Source organism: Salvelinus fontinalis, chromosome 5 (assembly GCF_029448725.1).
Source record: "Salvelinus fontinalis isolate EN_2023a chromosome 5, ASM2944872v1, whole genome shotgun sequence".
Classification (NCBI taxonomy): Eukaryota; Metazoa; Chordata; class Actinopteri; order Salmoniformes; family Salmonidae; genus Salvelinus; species Salvelinus fontinalis.
In genome coordinates, this window is record NC_074669.1 from 24403112 (window position 1) to 24419414 (window position 16303).

The 16303-nt window shown below is 43.0% G+C and overlaps 1 protein-coding gene and 1 pseudogene across 1 annotated transcript; both read left to right on the forward strand.

The window, feature by feature from the left end:
* The first annotated feature begins 1269 nt into the window (after window positions 1-1269).
* Window positions 1270-4143, forward strand: LOC129855361 (collectrin-like). Its single transcript, XM_055922930.1, has 6 exons — window positions 1270-1656; window positions 2336-2394; window positions 2511-2596; window positions 2830-2946; window positions 3186-3380; window positions 3465-4143. Exons 1-6 carry the CDS (start codon window positions 1584-1586, stop codon window positions 3595-3597), a joined length of 663 nt encoding a protein of 220 aa, XP_055778905.1. The 5' UTR covers window positions 1270-1583; the 3' UTR covers window positions 3598-4143.
* A 773-nt stretch (window positions 4144-4916) lies between these two features.
* LOC129854856 (magnesium-dependent phosphatase 1-like) lies at window positions 4917-14781 on the forward strand (annotated as a pseudogene).
* The last annotated feature ends 1522 nt before the right edge of the window (window positions 14782-16303 follow it).

The following is a 16303-nucleotide window of genomic DNA, read 5'->3' on the forward strand; positions in this document are numbered from 1 at the left end:
TGTATTTTAATTATCTTTATGGAGTCAGATGAACATTTTAGTAGGCTAATTGCTTAGTCATGAGATATATAGAAATTAATGTAAAAATAATTAAAGCATTTCATGATTCTACTAAAAGATGTCCACCATGAAAATATTGTTGCATTTACATTGCGTAATTTATTGACAGTCTCTAATTAGCACCAGAGATAAAACTTTGTCACAGTTACACACCAGCCGACGGAAGCTAATTGGCGAAAGAAACTAGCTAGCCTAGACGACTTCAAGACACAAGCATGCTTCTTACTGTTCCTGTAGACTTCTAGTTTAGACTTCTGTAGACGCTAGTTAGCACTGGTTCATGAAACTATCTTTAACTTCCTTCATACTGGACGCAGAGACATAAAAACGGTATCCACAATAATATTATGTTGCAGCTAGCGATGTTCATAAAATAATTATTTTTTACAAAAAAATCCCACAACATATTTAACGAAATAAATAAATTGCAGGCCCCCTGCAGTACCCCAGTTTGAAGCTAATTTGTTGTTTGTAGCCGGCAATCAGTAGATCCTCAACAGGCAGACCAAGTGTAATGTGTAAACCCATGTTTCTCATGAACAATCAATTATTGAACTAAAAATGGTGTTGATCAAAAACCTTCACTGGTGAAAAATGTACTGCATTTATAGGTAATGTATCCAGGGAAGTGTGGATGGTTAATCATGACACATTGCCTGAATCGTAAAAGTGTCATGTTACATTAGGTTTACCTTCATGGCACTGTAGAAGAATTCCTAAGACAGATACTGAGGGTATTTCCCAAATGGTACACTATGCCCTATAGGGCTCTTATCAAAAGTAGTGCACTATGTAGGGAATAGAATGCAATTTGGGACATACAAGGACACTGAAAGTTATTAACTATTAACACCCAGAAGAGAGGCACTATCTTTCTTGACCTCTTTGTGACCTGTGGTGGAGAGTAAGTCTGAAGGTGTTAGCTCCACTGGTTAGAAAACGTAGTACAAATATGTTCATAGTTTCTACAAACTTCCTACTCGTGGTTTGTTAACTAGGATATATTGTTTCATTAATTAATGTCAAATATATTCCTGTGTCTGGCCAAATACCCCTTACACCCCAACATGGACACAAATAAAAAAAAATAGAAGGAAATGATAGGAAGGGGTTGCTACTGGAACTGAGTCTGTGTGTTTATATTCATGACATCTGCCTCCCTCTCACTCTATCAAACCTCTTCCACTTCTCTGAGGCTTGGACAAACATTAGCTAGTGCTTTCACTGCTGCCCACACAGCTGCCCACACATTACTGTAGCTGTATTATTCTTCTCTCTGGGCAAGCTAACTGTACTGCTGGGGATGAATATTATAGGGCTGTTCGCTTTTTAAAAAGTTGGACAGGGAGAGTTGTAGCTTGCAGCTGTGTCATCGTTTAACCATTAAACCATAGTGGCCACCCCCTGTTTGATTCCAGTTCCATCGTTGACTTTGTTCTTCTCATTAATGTCTGACCACTGGGACTTTGACTGAGCCAGCAGCACAGGAGATTCTGTCTTAGTTGTGTTCTTCTCCATAGAGGATGTTGGTGAGGATCCTGGTTCTGCTCTACCTGGCGGGGGCACCAGCCCTAGCACAAACCCTCTGCCAGCCTAGTAAGTTACTCAGATTGATCTAAAGAAGACGCTTATGTCCTCACAAGTTCTACTTGTTTTATTGGTTTTGTGTTTGGTTGGTTGTCATTCTTTAGTTTATATAAGTGTTACAAAATGTTATGTTTACAACTTCTTATTGTGTCCCTGAATGTTTCTTTTAGCTAGTTTGCCAAATATCTATAGTTTAATGTAGGGAGAGAGAGACTGTGCAATACTTGCCAGCTGATCAGAGTTTTCTTGAGGAAGACGTTCACGTGAATGAGTATGGTTATAATGAGTATTTTCATGATTTAAATGGTCTTTGATGTTGTTCAGTTGTTCAGTTGTTTATGCATTGTCATGTACTACATAGAGGTTTCTAGTTCAACAGTGAATGTTTGAGTGGACACAAAGTAAATACTGTATGGTTGTACAGATAGTTCTTTATCAGGACGGTTTGAAGAACACTTTGTGAGGGATGTCCTATTTACTGTTGGTTTCATTGTCCTGTTTCTTTTTTTTTTTTACTATTTTTATCTATCAACCCATGTGATTCAAGCCCACACGTTTGTGTCCTCTAAAAAAAAAAAGAGTGTGTTCTTGTACGCTCAATGTTTCATGGTGAATCCAAAGATTATTCAAATGTGTTTAAGACGGGGGTGAGAATCACTCATCAAGATAAGTCTTATTCTGTCTGTAGATGCATCAAATGGCTGCAGAGTGCGAATCAGCATCAAAACTGCTTTGGGAAATCAGGCTGTACGTACTATGCTTACAAGTGTTCTCTCACATCATTGGTCCTTTATGAAAAGTTTTAAATACAACATTTAGAACTACATTGTGCTGGGTGATGAAATGTCCTTTTTTGTCTGCAGTATGAATGGAATGAGAATGAAATTTTCCTTTTCCGAGCAACTATGGCCTTTGCCATGAGGAGGTACTACAAAACAGAAACGTACAAGTAAGAAAATCTACAGTTCCCTAACAACTTGTGCCATATATTTAAACTGAAATCAAAGCACAGTGTAGTACAGCATAATGTTATTTCACTTCCTGCAAAGATTAATTTCCAGCATTACTGTGTGCATATTTTATGACTTCTGTTCAAGTCAATAAAAACGTATTCCCGGTGTGTTGGTGTAATGCTGACAACATGGCATTTATGGCATTATGATGTTTGTGGGACTTTTCCAGTGTCGACAACATTATCATGTGTAATCAGACTCTGAGGGTGTCCTTCTGGTTTGTGGTGACGTCACCTGAAAACTCCACCATGCTTATTCCTAAGGCAGATGTGGAGAAAGCTGTGAGGTAATTTCTTGGTCTACTTTAAAAGGAAAATATCCTGGTATACACCTGTAGATGAACTGAACTCTGAAGTAAAAAGGTGAACGTAAACAGCCACCTGAGTATCTGATGGATAAAACAGAAAATAGATATTATGCTTACAATCTGAACCACAAGGCAAGTGGTATTTACACAGATTCAGAGACCTGTAAAAGATGAGATTTACCAATTGGACCTAAAGTAACCCATTCTATGTCCAACAGGATGTCAAGGCATCGCATCAACAACGCCTTCCTCCTGACAGATAGGACCCTGGAGTTTCTGGGCATCCACCCCACACTAGCAGCGCCAGTCAACCCTGACACCCCTCCCTGGCTCATCGTGTTTGGAGTGGTCATAGGGGCTGTGTTTGCTGGAATCATCGCCCTGCTCGTATCCTCTCTGCTTCAAAAGAGACGGTGAGTCCACCCTTTGACAATACTTCTGTCTCTCTGTTGATAATGCTGTGTTTTGTTAATGAACTATGGCTCATTCTAACCTAGGAAAGAGAAAGGGATGATGGAGGATGGACAGGATGAAGAGGACAGGCAGATGAAAGGAGTGGAAAATGACAACGTCCTGGACGGCATCTACAACAGAGGATTCACAGATGATGATCGCTTCACAAAGCTGTAAAGGCTTCCCCTGTAAAATGCTACCAAGCAAGCACAGGATGGGCCAAGAGACATTAAAAACCATTACAAATAGACTTTTATGCACTGTGTCTACAGTTTAAAACTGCATTTGCTGTTTATTTTGGTTGTGTTTAAAACGATTTTGTGCCCAATAGAAATAAATAGTAAATAATGTATTGTGTCATTTTGGAGTCATTTTTATTGTAAATATGAATAGAATATGTTTTTAAACACTTCTACATTATTGTGGATGCTACCATTTCTATTGGGCACAAAATAATCTGAAAGACAACCAAAACAAACAGCAAATGCATTCAACAAGTTTGTAAAGTCACAAGCTTGATGTAATCATTGCATGCTAGGAATATGGGACCAAAAACAAAACTTTGGACTACTTTTAATAATACACATATAAGTGAATTTGTCCCAATACTTTTGGTCCCCTAAAATGGGGGCGACTATGTACAAAAAGTGCTGTAATTTCTAAATGGATCACCCAAAAGTGATGGAAATACCCACACATTAAAGCTGACAGTCTGCACTTTAACCTCATAGTCATTGTATCATTTCAAATCCAAAGTGCTGGAGTAAAGAGCCAAAACAACCAAACACGTGTCACTGTCCCAATACTTTTGGAGCTCACTGCAAGTTAAAAAAAACTGCTTTGAGATAGGCTATAGCGAACACAACACCTTTCAGTTCTGTTTTATCCATGGCTTTAGTTAAGCATTTCTGCAAACCGAGTAGGTGGCATCTGGTCAACAATTTTGATTTATATTTCAAATGGTCAAATAATAGAATCCCTTAATAAACAGTGATCTTGTTCATTTAGAAATCATGAGTACTTCTTCTCAATCACAAATCTGAAAATAATGAAAATGTAGCAACAGAGAGGCACAAATATATCTGAGAGGGAGGAGAACCACCATGATAATTGATTTACATGTAACTAAGAAATTATTGATGTAATGTCTTCGGTAGCTCCAGCATCTAGTTAAATGTTAACCACCTATTCAAGTTTTTTACTGCTTTGTTTTGCACAATGTGATCAAATGAAGAAGAACCCCAGAACAGATGGGTTTAAATGTGGAATATGTACATTTCCAGTCATTGTTTTAAAGAGCACCCATTTTGATTTCATATTGTTTGTTTTGAAAAGCTATTGTGTGAATCAGAGGAAATACAAACAAACTGTAATTTAGATATGTCTCTTCCTTGGCTATTGCAGAATCTCTCTTCCAACCTCTCTAGTCTGTTGAGATTAAAACAGGTTAAACCTCATTAAGGACTACCTATTTATTCAGCTACAGCACATGGAGAATGATTAAAGGGAACGGGGAATACCTAGTCAGTTGTAAAACGGAATGCCTTCAACTGAAATGTGTCTTCCGAAATTTAACCCAACCCCTCTGAATCAGAGAGGTGCGGGTGTAACAGTATAACTTTATGGCGTCCCCGACCTCGGGCGCGAACCAGGGACCCTCTGCACACATTAACAACAGTCACCCACGAAGCGTCGTTACCCATCGCTCCACAAAAGCAGCGGCCCTTGCAGAGCAAGGGGAACCACTACTTGTAGGTTTCAGAGCAAGTGACGCAACCGACTGAAAGGCTGCTAGCTCGCACCACCGCTAACTAGCTCGCCATTTCACATCCGTTACACTGGGGGCTGCCATAAATCGACATCCACGTCTTCGGTGCCCGGGGAACAGTGGGTTAACTGCCTTGCTCAGAGGCAGAACGACAGATTTTTACCTTGTCATGGACACATGATGGAACACAGAAACACATTCAGTCAGTGCCTGCAATTACACATGCATATGTGGTAGATGCGGTGTCAAATGTAACACAATTTGAATTTTACACGCTGTTCTAAACCAGTTCCTCAGTAATAATTAAATGGCTAAATGGGTGGCTCTAATCTTCCTTAAATATCTCTGATGGGTAGGTCTTCTACCAGTTCCAGCTCTGGTAGTGGAACACACAAGGTCCTTTAATTTATTTTGATCAAATGTAGCATCAGCAACTCTAATGCAGCTGGCAACAAACTCAATTGTGCTGCTCAAGTGCCTTTGATCCCTCACCAGAAAGGACAACATGTTACAAGGGGAAAGCTTATGTGATTAATTGACTTGAGAACACCACAACAACCACATTGGAAATTGGACAGTGTAAGCTAGCTAGTCCTACAATTTTGATGATTCAATACATTTGAGGATTGTTATTAGCATTTCACTAATATATAATTGAAAATGTAACTTCTTAACTCAGGAAATAGCTAGCTATGTCTAAAAGTTTGTTGTTTTTGACCTGGGTAAATTGAAAAGCTAGCTAACTAGATACACTGTATATCTAACTGTAGCTAGCTAGCTAACATTAGATAGCCACGTAGCTAACTAGCTATGTTCAATAAAGTTAAAGAGAAAGAACACTGACAAATATCATACCTAGCTAAAACCAGAGCAGGAAAAGAAGACTGTCACAGCTAAAGTAGTGTCTAGCTAACTGTCATGTGTTTCGGTCTGTTTCTGTACCTGTCATCCTCCATCTCATCTGCTTTGTTTTTGTTTTCTCCCTATCTCAGATTATACTCTTTGGCCCTTCTGGGTAGATATCCATGTGGACCCACCACTTCAAAGGCAATGTGTGAGTTTCCTGATCAAAAATCGTGAAATTGATTGATGAGTTGCAAGCTAGTGATGGTTTAGGCTATGTTCTTCTCTAAATCCTCTCCAATTCTTACACAAATTACATTTCAGCCATGTCTTTGCAGATTTCTAATAATATCACAACTTTCCCTACATGGGAGTGGTGTTGGATGCAAGGAGAGAAAATCTAACTGTACCAAGAAACAATGGTACACTTCTCTACATGACCAGGGGATCCAGATTGGAGTGGCATCACGGTTAGTTCACACAGGAATCAACTGCATGCTATTTTATTTTATAATCTGATTAAATATCTATGTAAAACTTCTTTAGACAATGGCAATTTCTGTTCTTAGCCTCTAGATTGGTAATTCTTTGAAATAACATGCCAGCATTGTAAATTATTTAAATGTTCCTTCTATTCCCCAGCACAGGGGAGGTGGATGGAGCCAATCAGCTGTTGTCCCTCTTCAATCTCAACCAATACATATCCTTCAAGGAAATATACCCATGGTCAAAGGTCCCTTACTTCAAAAAGTATGTATCTAAACTTGAGATTATGCGACCACTGCCACCGGTCCTGAACGATTCTTCTGTCTTCAACACGAATACTGTTAGTTGGAGAATGGAAGTGTGTGTTTGTGTGTTTCAAATCAAATCACATTTTATTAGGCACATGCTTCATAAACAACAGGTGTAGACTAACAGTGAAATCCTTACTTATGGGCCCTTCCCAACAATGCAGAGAGAGAGAAAATAGAGAAAAGTCATAACACGTCATAATAAAAGTAATAATAAATACCCAATGAGTAACGATAACTTGGTTATATAGACACAGGGTACTAGTACCGGGTCGATGTGCAGGGGTACATGGTAAAAGAGGTAGATATGTAGATATGTACAACAGGATAGATAATAAACAGTGGCAGCAGGGTATGTGATGAGTCAAGAGTTAGTGCAGAAAGGGTCAATGCACATAGTCCGGTTAGCTATTTGGTTAACTATTTAGCTAACTATTTAGCAGTCTTATGGCTTAGGGGTAGAAGCTGCTCAAGGTCTTTTTGGTTCAAGACTTGGTGCATCGTTACTGCTTGCCGTGCAGTAGCAGAGAGAACCGTATATGACTTGGGTGGCTGGAGACTTTGACCATTTTTAAAGCCTTCCTCTGACACTGCCTAGTATACAGGTCCTGGGTGGCAGGGAGCTCGGCTCCAGTGATGTACGCATTACCCTCCATAGGGCCTTGAGGTCAGATGCCAAGCAGTTGCCATACCAAGCGGTGATGCAGCCAGACAAGATGCTCTCAATGGTGCAGCTGTAGAACGTTTTGAGGATCTGAGGACCCAATGCCAATTACTTTCAGCCTCCTGAGGGGGAAGAGGCATTGTCATGCCCTCTTCATGATTGTGTTGGTGTGTATGGACCATGATAGATCCTTAGTGATGTGGACACCGAGGAACTTGAAGCTCTCGACCCGCTCCACTACAGCCCTGTCAATGTGAATGGGCCGTGCTTTGCCCTCTGTTTCTTGTAGTCCACGATCAGCTCATTTGTCTTGCTGACGTTGAGGGAGAGGTTGTTGTCCTGGCACCACCTCCTCCCTATAGGCTGTCTCATCATCGTCGGTGATCAGGGCTACCACCGCCGTGTCGTCAGCTAACTTGATGTTGTTGGAGTCGTGGGGGGCAACAGGGAGTACAGGAAGGGACTAAGCACGCAACCCTGAGGGGCCCCTATGTTGAGGGTCAGCGTGGCTGATATGTTGTTGCCTACCCTCATCACCTGGAGGCGGCCCGTCAGGAAGTCCAGGATCCAGTTGCAGTGGGAGGTGTTTAGTCCCAGGGTCCTTAGGTTAGTGATGAGCTTGGATGGTACTATGGTGTTGAATGCTGAGCTGTAGTCAATGAACAACATTCTCACATATGTGTTCCTCTTGTCCAGGTGGGAGAGGGCAGTGTGGAGTGCAATACAAATTGCCTTATCTGTGGATCTGTTCGGGGCGGTGTGTGAATTGGAGTGGGTCCAGGGTATCTGGGATGATGATGTTGATGTGAGACATGACCAGCCTTTCAAAGTGTTTCATGGCTACAGATGTGAGTGCTACAGTCATTTAGACAGATTACCTTGGTGTTCTTGGGCACAGGGACTATGGTGGTCTGCTTAAAACACGTAGGTATAACAGACTGGGTCAGGGAGAGGTTGAAAAATGTCAGTGAAGACACTTGCCATTGGTCAGTGCATGCTCTGACTATGCTTCCTGGTAATCCGTCTGTTCTTGTGAATGTTGACCTGTTTAAAAGGTCTTACTCACATCGGCTACAGAGAGCGTGATCACATAGTTGTCCTGAACAACTGTTGCTCTTATATCATGCTTGCCTCAAACCTGCCATACAAGGCATTTAGCTCGTCTGGTAGCCTCAGGTTACTGGTAAGCTCACAGCTGGGTTTCCCTTTGTAATCCGTGATAGTTTGCAAGCCCTGCCACATCCGAGGAGCATCAGAGCCGGGGTAGTAGGATTCGTTTTTAGTCCTGTATTTTTGCTTTGCCTGTTTGATGGCTTGTCGGAGGTCGTAGTGGGAGGATAGAGTTACGGTCAGATTTGCCAAATGGAGGGCGAAAGAGCTTTGTAATCGTTTGTGTGTGTGGAGTAAATGTGATCTAGAGTTTAGTCTCCTCTAGTTGCACATGTGACATGCTTGCAGAAATGAGGTAAAACCAATTTCAGTTTCCATGCATTAAAATCACCGGCCACTAGGAGCCCCTCTTCTGGACGAGCATTTTATTGTTTGCTTATGTCCTATACAGTTTGTTGAGTGCGGTCTTAGTGCCAGAATCGATTTGTGGTGATAAATAGATATATAATATAGATGAAAACTCTCTTGTTAAAAACACTGAACAAAAATATAAAGGCAACATGTAAAGTGTTGGTCCCATGTTTCAGCGAAAATAAAATATCCCAGAAATTGTCCATACTGCACAGAAAGATTATTTCTCAAATTGTGTGCACATATTTGTTTACATCCCTGTTAGTGAGCATTTCTCCTTCGCTAAGATAATCCACCTGACATGTGTGGCATATCAAGAAGCTAATTAAACAGCATGATCATTACACAGGTGCACTTTGAGCTGGGGACAATAAAAGATCACTAAAATGTGCAGTTTTGTCACACAACACAATGGCACAGATGTCTCAAGTTGAGGTAGCATGCAATTGGCATGTTGACTGCTGGAATGTCCACCAGAGCTGTTGCCAGATAATTTAATGTTCATTTCTCTACCATAAGCTGCCTTCAACATAATTTAAAAGAATTTGGCAGTATGTCCAACTGGCAGACCACGTGTATGATGTCATGTGGGTGAGCGGTTTGCTGATGTCAACGTTGTGAACAGAGTGCCACATGGTGGAGGTGGGGTTATAGTATGGGCAGGCATAAGCTACAGACAACGAATACAATTGCATTTTATCTATGGCAATTTGAATTCACAGAGATACAGTGATGAGATCCTGAGGCCCATTGTCGTGCATGTCATCTGCCGCCATCACCTCATGTTTCAGCATGATAATGCACAGCCCCATGTCGCAAGGATCTATACACAATTTCTGGATGCTAAAAATGTCCCAGTTCTTCCATGGCCTGCATACTCACCAAACATGTCCCCCATTGAGCATGTTTGGGATGTTCTGGACCAACGTTTATGACAGCGTATTCCAGTTTCCACCGATATCCAACAACTTCGTACAGCCATTGAAGAGGAGTGGGACAACATTCCACAGCCCACAATCAACAGCCTGATCCACTCTTTGCGAAGGAGATGTGGGGTGGTCACATCAGATACTGACTGGTTTTCTGATCCACGCCCCTACATTTAAAAAAAAGGCATCTGTGACCAATAGATGCATATCTGTTTTCCCAGTCATGTGAAATCCAAAGATTAGGGCCTAATTAATTTATGTCAATTGACTGATTTCCTTATATGAACTGTAACTCACAAAAATCTCAAATTTTTGGGCATTTATATTTTTGTCCTGTATATTATGGTCTACAGTTTATCATGACGGAATCTAACTCATGCGAGCAGAACCTTGAGACTTCCTTATTAGATATCGAGCACCAGCTGAAAGACATACCCCTCCCCTCCTAACCTTACCCGACGCTGCTGTACGGTCTTGACGATGCATAGAAAAACTAGCTAGATGTGTATTATCCATGTCCTTGTTCAGCCACGAATCAGAGAAACATAGGATATTACAGTTCAGGTCCCATTGATAGAATAGTCTCAAACAGAGCTTGTCCAATTTGTTCTCCAGTGATTGTACTGTACGTTCGCCAATAGAACGGAGGATAGAGGTAGATTATTTATACGCCAACATAGTTTCGATAGGGTGCCCACATGCTGGCCTCTCTTACGCCGCCTTTTCCTTTTCCGAGTCTCGATGTTTAGTTCCTGGTCCGGGGTGTGCAGTATTTCCTGCGTCGCCGACTCGAGAAGAAATCTTCATTCAATTCGAGGTTAGTGACGAGGTTAGTGACAGCTGTCCAGAAGCGGTTTTGGGTCATAGGAAACGATGGCAGAAACATTATGTACAAAAATTATGCAAAAAAAAACACGCACTATAGCAGAAACGGCAGCTATCCTTTTCGGCGACATTCTTTCATGTTTGTGTTTATGCTTGGGTAACTGGTCGTCAAAGTGTGTTTGTAGTGGAACTCACTGTCATTGTGTCTTTGTTCAGGCTCCAGACAGACAGTGGATTCAAGCTTCAGTGAGATGACTTTCTTTGATGCTGAACATAGGAACATCAAAGACATCATTCGACTAGGTACTTTCCACCTCCATAAAGTATATAAACTCAAACCAATTTATAACTTCATGAAGTCCACTCTAACTTCCAAAGTCATTAAAATATATACACAACAGAGAAAATATATCGATGATTTCAAAATGATTCAATACCAACTTAGCAAGTGTTACGAACTGGCTCGTAGCCTGTAACAAAAAGGGAGACAACGTGGAGATATATTTTTATTATATAAAGTCAACTAAACTCAGCAAAAAAAGAAAAGTCCTCTCGCTGAGAGGTTTATTTTCAGAACATAACAAGATTCAACAACTGAGACATAAACTGAACAAGTTCCACAGACATGTGACTAACAGAAATGGAATAATGTGTCCCTGAACAAAGGGGGGTCAAACTCAAAAGTACCAGTTAGTGTCTGGTGTGGCCACCAGCTGCATTAAGTACTGCAGTGCATTTCCTCCTCGTGGACTGCACCAGATTTGACAGTTCTTGCTGTGAGATATTACCTCACTCTTCCACCAAGGCATCTGCAAGTTCCCAGACATTTCTGGGGGTAATGGCCCTAGCCCTCACCCTCCGATCCAACAGGTCCCAAACGTGCTCAATGGCATTGAGATCCGGGCTCTTCGCTGGCCAAGGTAGAACACTGACATTCTTGTCTTGCAGGAAATCATGCACAGAACGAGCAGAATGGCTGATGGCATTGCCATGCTTGAGGGTCATGTCAGGATGAGCCTGCAGGAAGAGGACCACATGAGGGAGGAGGATGTCTTCCCTGTAACACACAGCGTTGAGATTGCCTGCAACACACAGCGTTGAGATTGCCTGCAATGACAATAAGCTCAGTCCGATGATGCTGTGACACACCGCCCCAGACCATGACAGACTCTCCACCTCCAAATCGATCCCACTCCAGAGTACAGGCCTCGGTGTAACGCTCATTCCTTCGACGATTAACGAGAATCCGACCATCACCCCTGGTGAGACAAAACCGCGACTCGTCAGTATAGAGCACTTTTTGCCAGTCCTGTCTGGTCCAGCGGTGGTGGGTTTGTGCTCATAGACTACGTTGTTGGCGGTGATGTCTGGTGAGGACCTGCCTTACAACAGGCATACAAGCCCTCAGTCCAGCCTCTCTCAGTCTATTGCGGACAGTCTGAGCACTGATGGGGAGATTGTGCGTTCCTGGTGTAACTCGGGCAGTTATTGTTGCCATCCTGTACCTGTCCCGCAGGTGTGATGTTCGGATGTACCGATCCTGTGCAGGTGTTGTTACACGTGGTCTGCCACTGCGAGGATGATCAGCTGCCCATCCTGTCTCCCTGTAGCGCTGTCTTAGGCATCTCACAGTACAGACATTGCAATTTATTGCCCTAGCCACATCTACTGGGTTCTGCAAAGCCACTTTTGTGAGTCAAAACTCATCCGCCAAAACCGCAGCTTCAAAGACAGCCTTCACTTTTCGTTCGCTAATATACGTGGCTAATTGATCAGGGATTGTGTCCTTAAATTGCTCTAGCATAATCAGATCACACAGCCCCTGGAAAGTCGTAACCGCAGAGGCAGAACACCAGCGATTAATCTGTGAAGATAACTCTCGCACAAACTCAATATGAGTCTGTTTATCAGCCCTTTTTAAAGTTCTAAATCATTGGCGGTAAGCCTCAGGAACCAATTCGTAAATCTGTAGCACAGCCATTTTAACCTTAGCATAGCTGAGACTGTCGGCTACACCAAGAGCTGAATATGCTTCCTGCGCTTTACCAGTCAACACACACTGCAACATTAAAGTGAGATCAGAATTAGGCCAACTCCTAGCGCCAGCATCAGACTCAAACAACGAAAATAAGTCTTAGGGTCCTTCTCATTAAATTTTGTCAACAGCTGTAAGTTTCCAACAATATCATATGTGTCCGGGGCACGACCGAGAGACCCCTAGCTAAATCAGGGTCACCTTCCCTAAGCAAACTCTCCCCGAGAGCTTTCCTTCTCTAACCAATTCTAACTGCTCTTGTTGCAGCTTGATTTTAGCACGCTCCAAATCGTGTTTAAATTCCTTTTCATGCTTAACACAATCAGCATGCTCCAAATCCTGTTTAAGTTCCAATTCCTTTCCATGCTTAACACGATCATGCTCTAGCTGTAACAGCTGATAAAAAAGACTACTAGGGCTAACAGATGGAACGGACAATGTAGCGAAATGGGAAGATGGCTTAGGGGGGTGGCGATTCCTCAGCAGAGTCTGCCCCAGTGATACCTACGAGTATGCCAATCTCTATCAGCTTGGCCTTCAATATCAACCTAACATCATTTTTTGACGCATTTCACTAATTTCAACCTAGTAGTGTTCAGCGATATTCAACAGCTGTTCTTTAGTACATAATTCTAACAGTTCCTCTGATGGAGCGCAAATGAACTAGTCTACATTAGACGCCATAGTCACAAGTAACTGCAAAAAAAAAATTTGCTCTGCCCCTCTGCTGAGCACACCAGACCGAACCACAACAAGAGAAGCACCAATCAAACTGGGCACCACAGGAGAGAGATGAGATATATCAGGAGCTTCTCCAAATCCTACAATAACGCAACCCTAGTCTTGGTGCAGATTTGTGGTGCCCAACGTATTCCAAAGTGGAACATGTCACTAGGCCTAACAGGGGAAAAGACAGGCTATAGCTCCGGGTCGCAAATAGCACTACCCTACCCAAATCTCCCACTGAGTTACACAGGTGATTGAACTGACCTCCTCGGACCGATGTCCCAACAGCGAGTAGAGCAAGAGCTTCCAGCCTGGGCAGGGGCCTGGAAACTAACCAATGTTACTCTCTCCAACACAGCATACAACTAACTAACCACCGCAGTGGCAAGTCTACCAAACAAAGGCAACCAACCCTGGGCACCAAACAGCGCAAATCAAAGAAAGTTGTAACAAGAGATGCAAACAAAGCACATACAGTGTTAATCAAACACTGACTTCATGTTTTCTCCCAAACACAATACTCATACCAGTTAGCCTAACGACACAAGTATTAGTCCTACTTACATACTTTCCAAGCCTATTATCATCGGACAACACTTATAACCAACACTTATAAGACTAGGCAGTGAATATCAAACAAAGTGCATCCCAATTAACATTAACCCATCATAATGCAACAAAATACTATACGCCAAAATGTCTAGCATCCAACCTTATGATCCCGGACGAGCCCGCACTTGTTACACACCGGCTCATAACCCGTAACAAAGAGGGATACAAACATTTTCATTAAATAAAGTAAACTATATCCAAGTAATAATGGAATGTGTTGTCAGTAGTGTGAGTGGATGCGTGCACAGATGGTGATAATGAGGGGTGTTGAGAGATGCCAAAACAAATGAACATAAAGAAGCCTCAAAATGCCACAACCAAAAATAACAGTGTGTATGCATGAAGAGAGTCTCCTCAATGTATGGGGGAAAGGTGTATTTATCCCTGGGACCTGGGCCCAGGTGTGTCCCACTTCGCTGACGACCCTCCCGGCTCCGCCCACCGACAAAAGCAAAGAGAAAGAATTTGGTAGACAGAGTGGGAGGGTCGTCACACAAGTATGTTGCATAAATCGTTCACTCCCAAAGGAGATAACAAGACAAGTAACTTTACTTCAATTTGTGCAGTGTGTTCTGGTTCCGAAAGGAGTGACTGTGAGACTAGTGGTTGAAGAGATTCTACAGTTCTCCCAGGGTGCAAAATGAGTACTTGAGGACAGAGTTGATGCATTGATGCAATGCATAGACTTGACCTCTGTGGGCAGTGTTGCACTGCCACAAACCTAAATATCAGCACTTCACTGTTTTCAACATTACTACACTTTTAATGTGTATAACCAACATAATGTTTTTTTATACTGTATAAAACACAACTGTACATAGTCATGGTAATAATTTCCCTCATACTTTGTTATCTCTTTGTCATTAGTTTGGTATTAATGTAAATACTCAACTCGTCCTTTCTTTCATTTACTGTTAGGACATTTACATTTACATTTAAGTCATTTAGCAGACGCTCTTATCCAGAGCGACTTACAAATTGGTGCATTCACCTTATGACATCCAGTGGAACAGCCACTTTACAATAGTGCATCAGATCTTTTAAGGGGGGGGGGGCAGAAGGATTGCTTTATCCTAGGTATTCCTTGAAGAGGTGGGGTTTCAGGTGTCTCCGGAAGGTGGTGATTGACTCCGCTGTCCTGGCGTCGTGAGGGAGTTTGTTCCACCATTGGGGGGCCAGAGCAGCGAACAGTTTTGACTGGGCTGAGCGGGAACTGTACTTCCTCAGTGGTAGGGAGGCGAGCAGGCCAGAGGTGGATGAACGCAGTGCCCTTGTTTGGGTGTAGGGCCTGATCAGAGCCTGAAGGTACTGAGGTGCCGTTCCCCTCACAGCTCCGTAGGCAAGCACCATGGTCTTGTAGCGGATGCGAGCTTCAACTGGAAGCCAGTGGAGAGAGCGGAGGAGCGGGGTGACGTGAGAGAACTTGGGAAGGTTGAACACCAGACGGGCTGCGGCGTTCTGGATGAGTTGTAGGGGTTTAATGGCACAGGCAGGGAGCCCAGCCAGCAGCGAGTTGCAGTAATCCAGACGGGAGATGACAAGTGCCTGGATTAGGACCTGCGCCGCTTCCTGTGTGAGGCAGGGTCGTACTCTGCGGATGTTGTAGAGCATGAACCTACAGGAACGGGCCACCGCCTTGATGTTGGTGGAGAACGACAGGGTGTTGTCCAGGATCACGCCAAGGTTCTTAGCGCTCTGGGAGGAGGACACAATGGAGTTGTCAACCGTGATGGCGAGATCATGGAACGGACAGTCCTTCCCCGGGAGGAAGAGCAGCTCCGTCTTGCCGAGGTTCAGCTTGAGGTGGTGATCCGTCATCCACACTGATATGTCTGCCAGACATGCAGAGATGCGATTCGCCACCTGGTCATCAGAAGGGGGAAAGGAGAAGATTAATTGTGTGTCGTCTGCATAGCAATGATAGGAGAGACCATGTGAGGTTATGACAGAGCCAAGTGACTTGGTGTATAGCGAGAATAGGAGAGGGCCTAGAACAGAGCCCTGGGGGACACCAGTGGTGAGAGCGCGTGGTGAGGAGACAGATTCTCGCCACGCCACCTGGTAGGAGCGACCTGTCAGGTAGGACGCAATCCAAGCGTGGGCCGCGCCGGAGATGCCCAACTCGGAGAGGGTGGAGAGGAGGATCTGATGGTTCACAGTATCGAA

Coding starts and splice junctions, on each gene's coding strand:
- LOC129855361 (XM_055922930.1), top strand. CDS start 1,584: ATGTTGGTGAGGATCCTGGTTCTGCTCTACCTGGCGGGGGCACCAGCC. Junction 1,657..2,335: donor ACAAACCCTCTGCCAGCCTA/GTAAGTTACTCA, acceptor TTCTGTCTGTAG/ATGCATCAAATGGCTGCAGA. Junction 3,381..3,464: donor TCTCTGCTTCAAAAGAGACG/GTGAGTCCACCC, acceptor ATTCTAACCTAG/GAAAGAGAAAGGGATGATGG.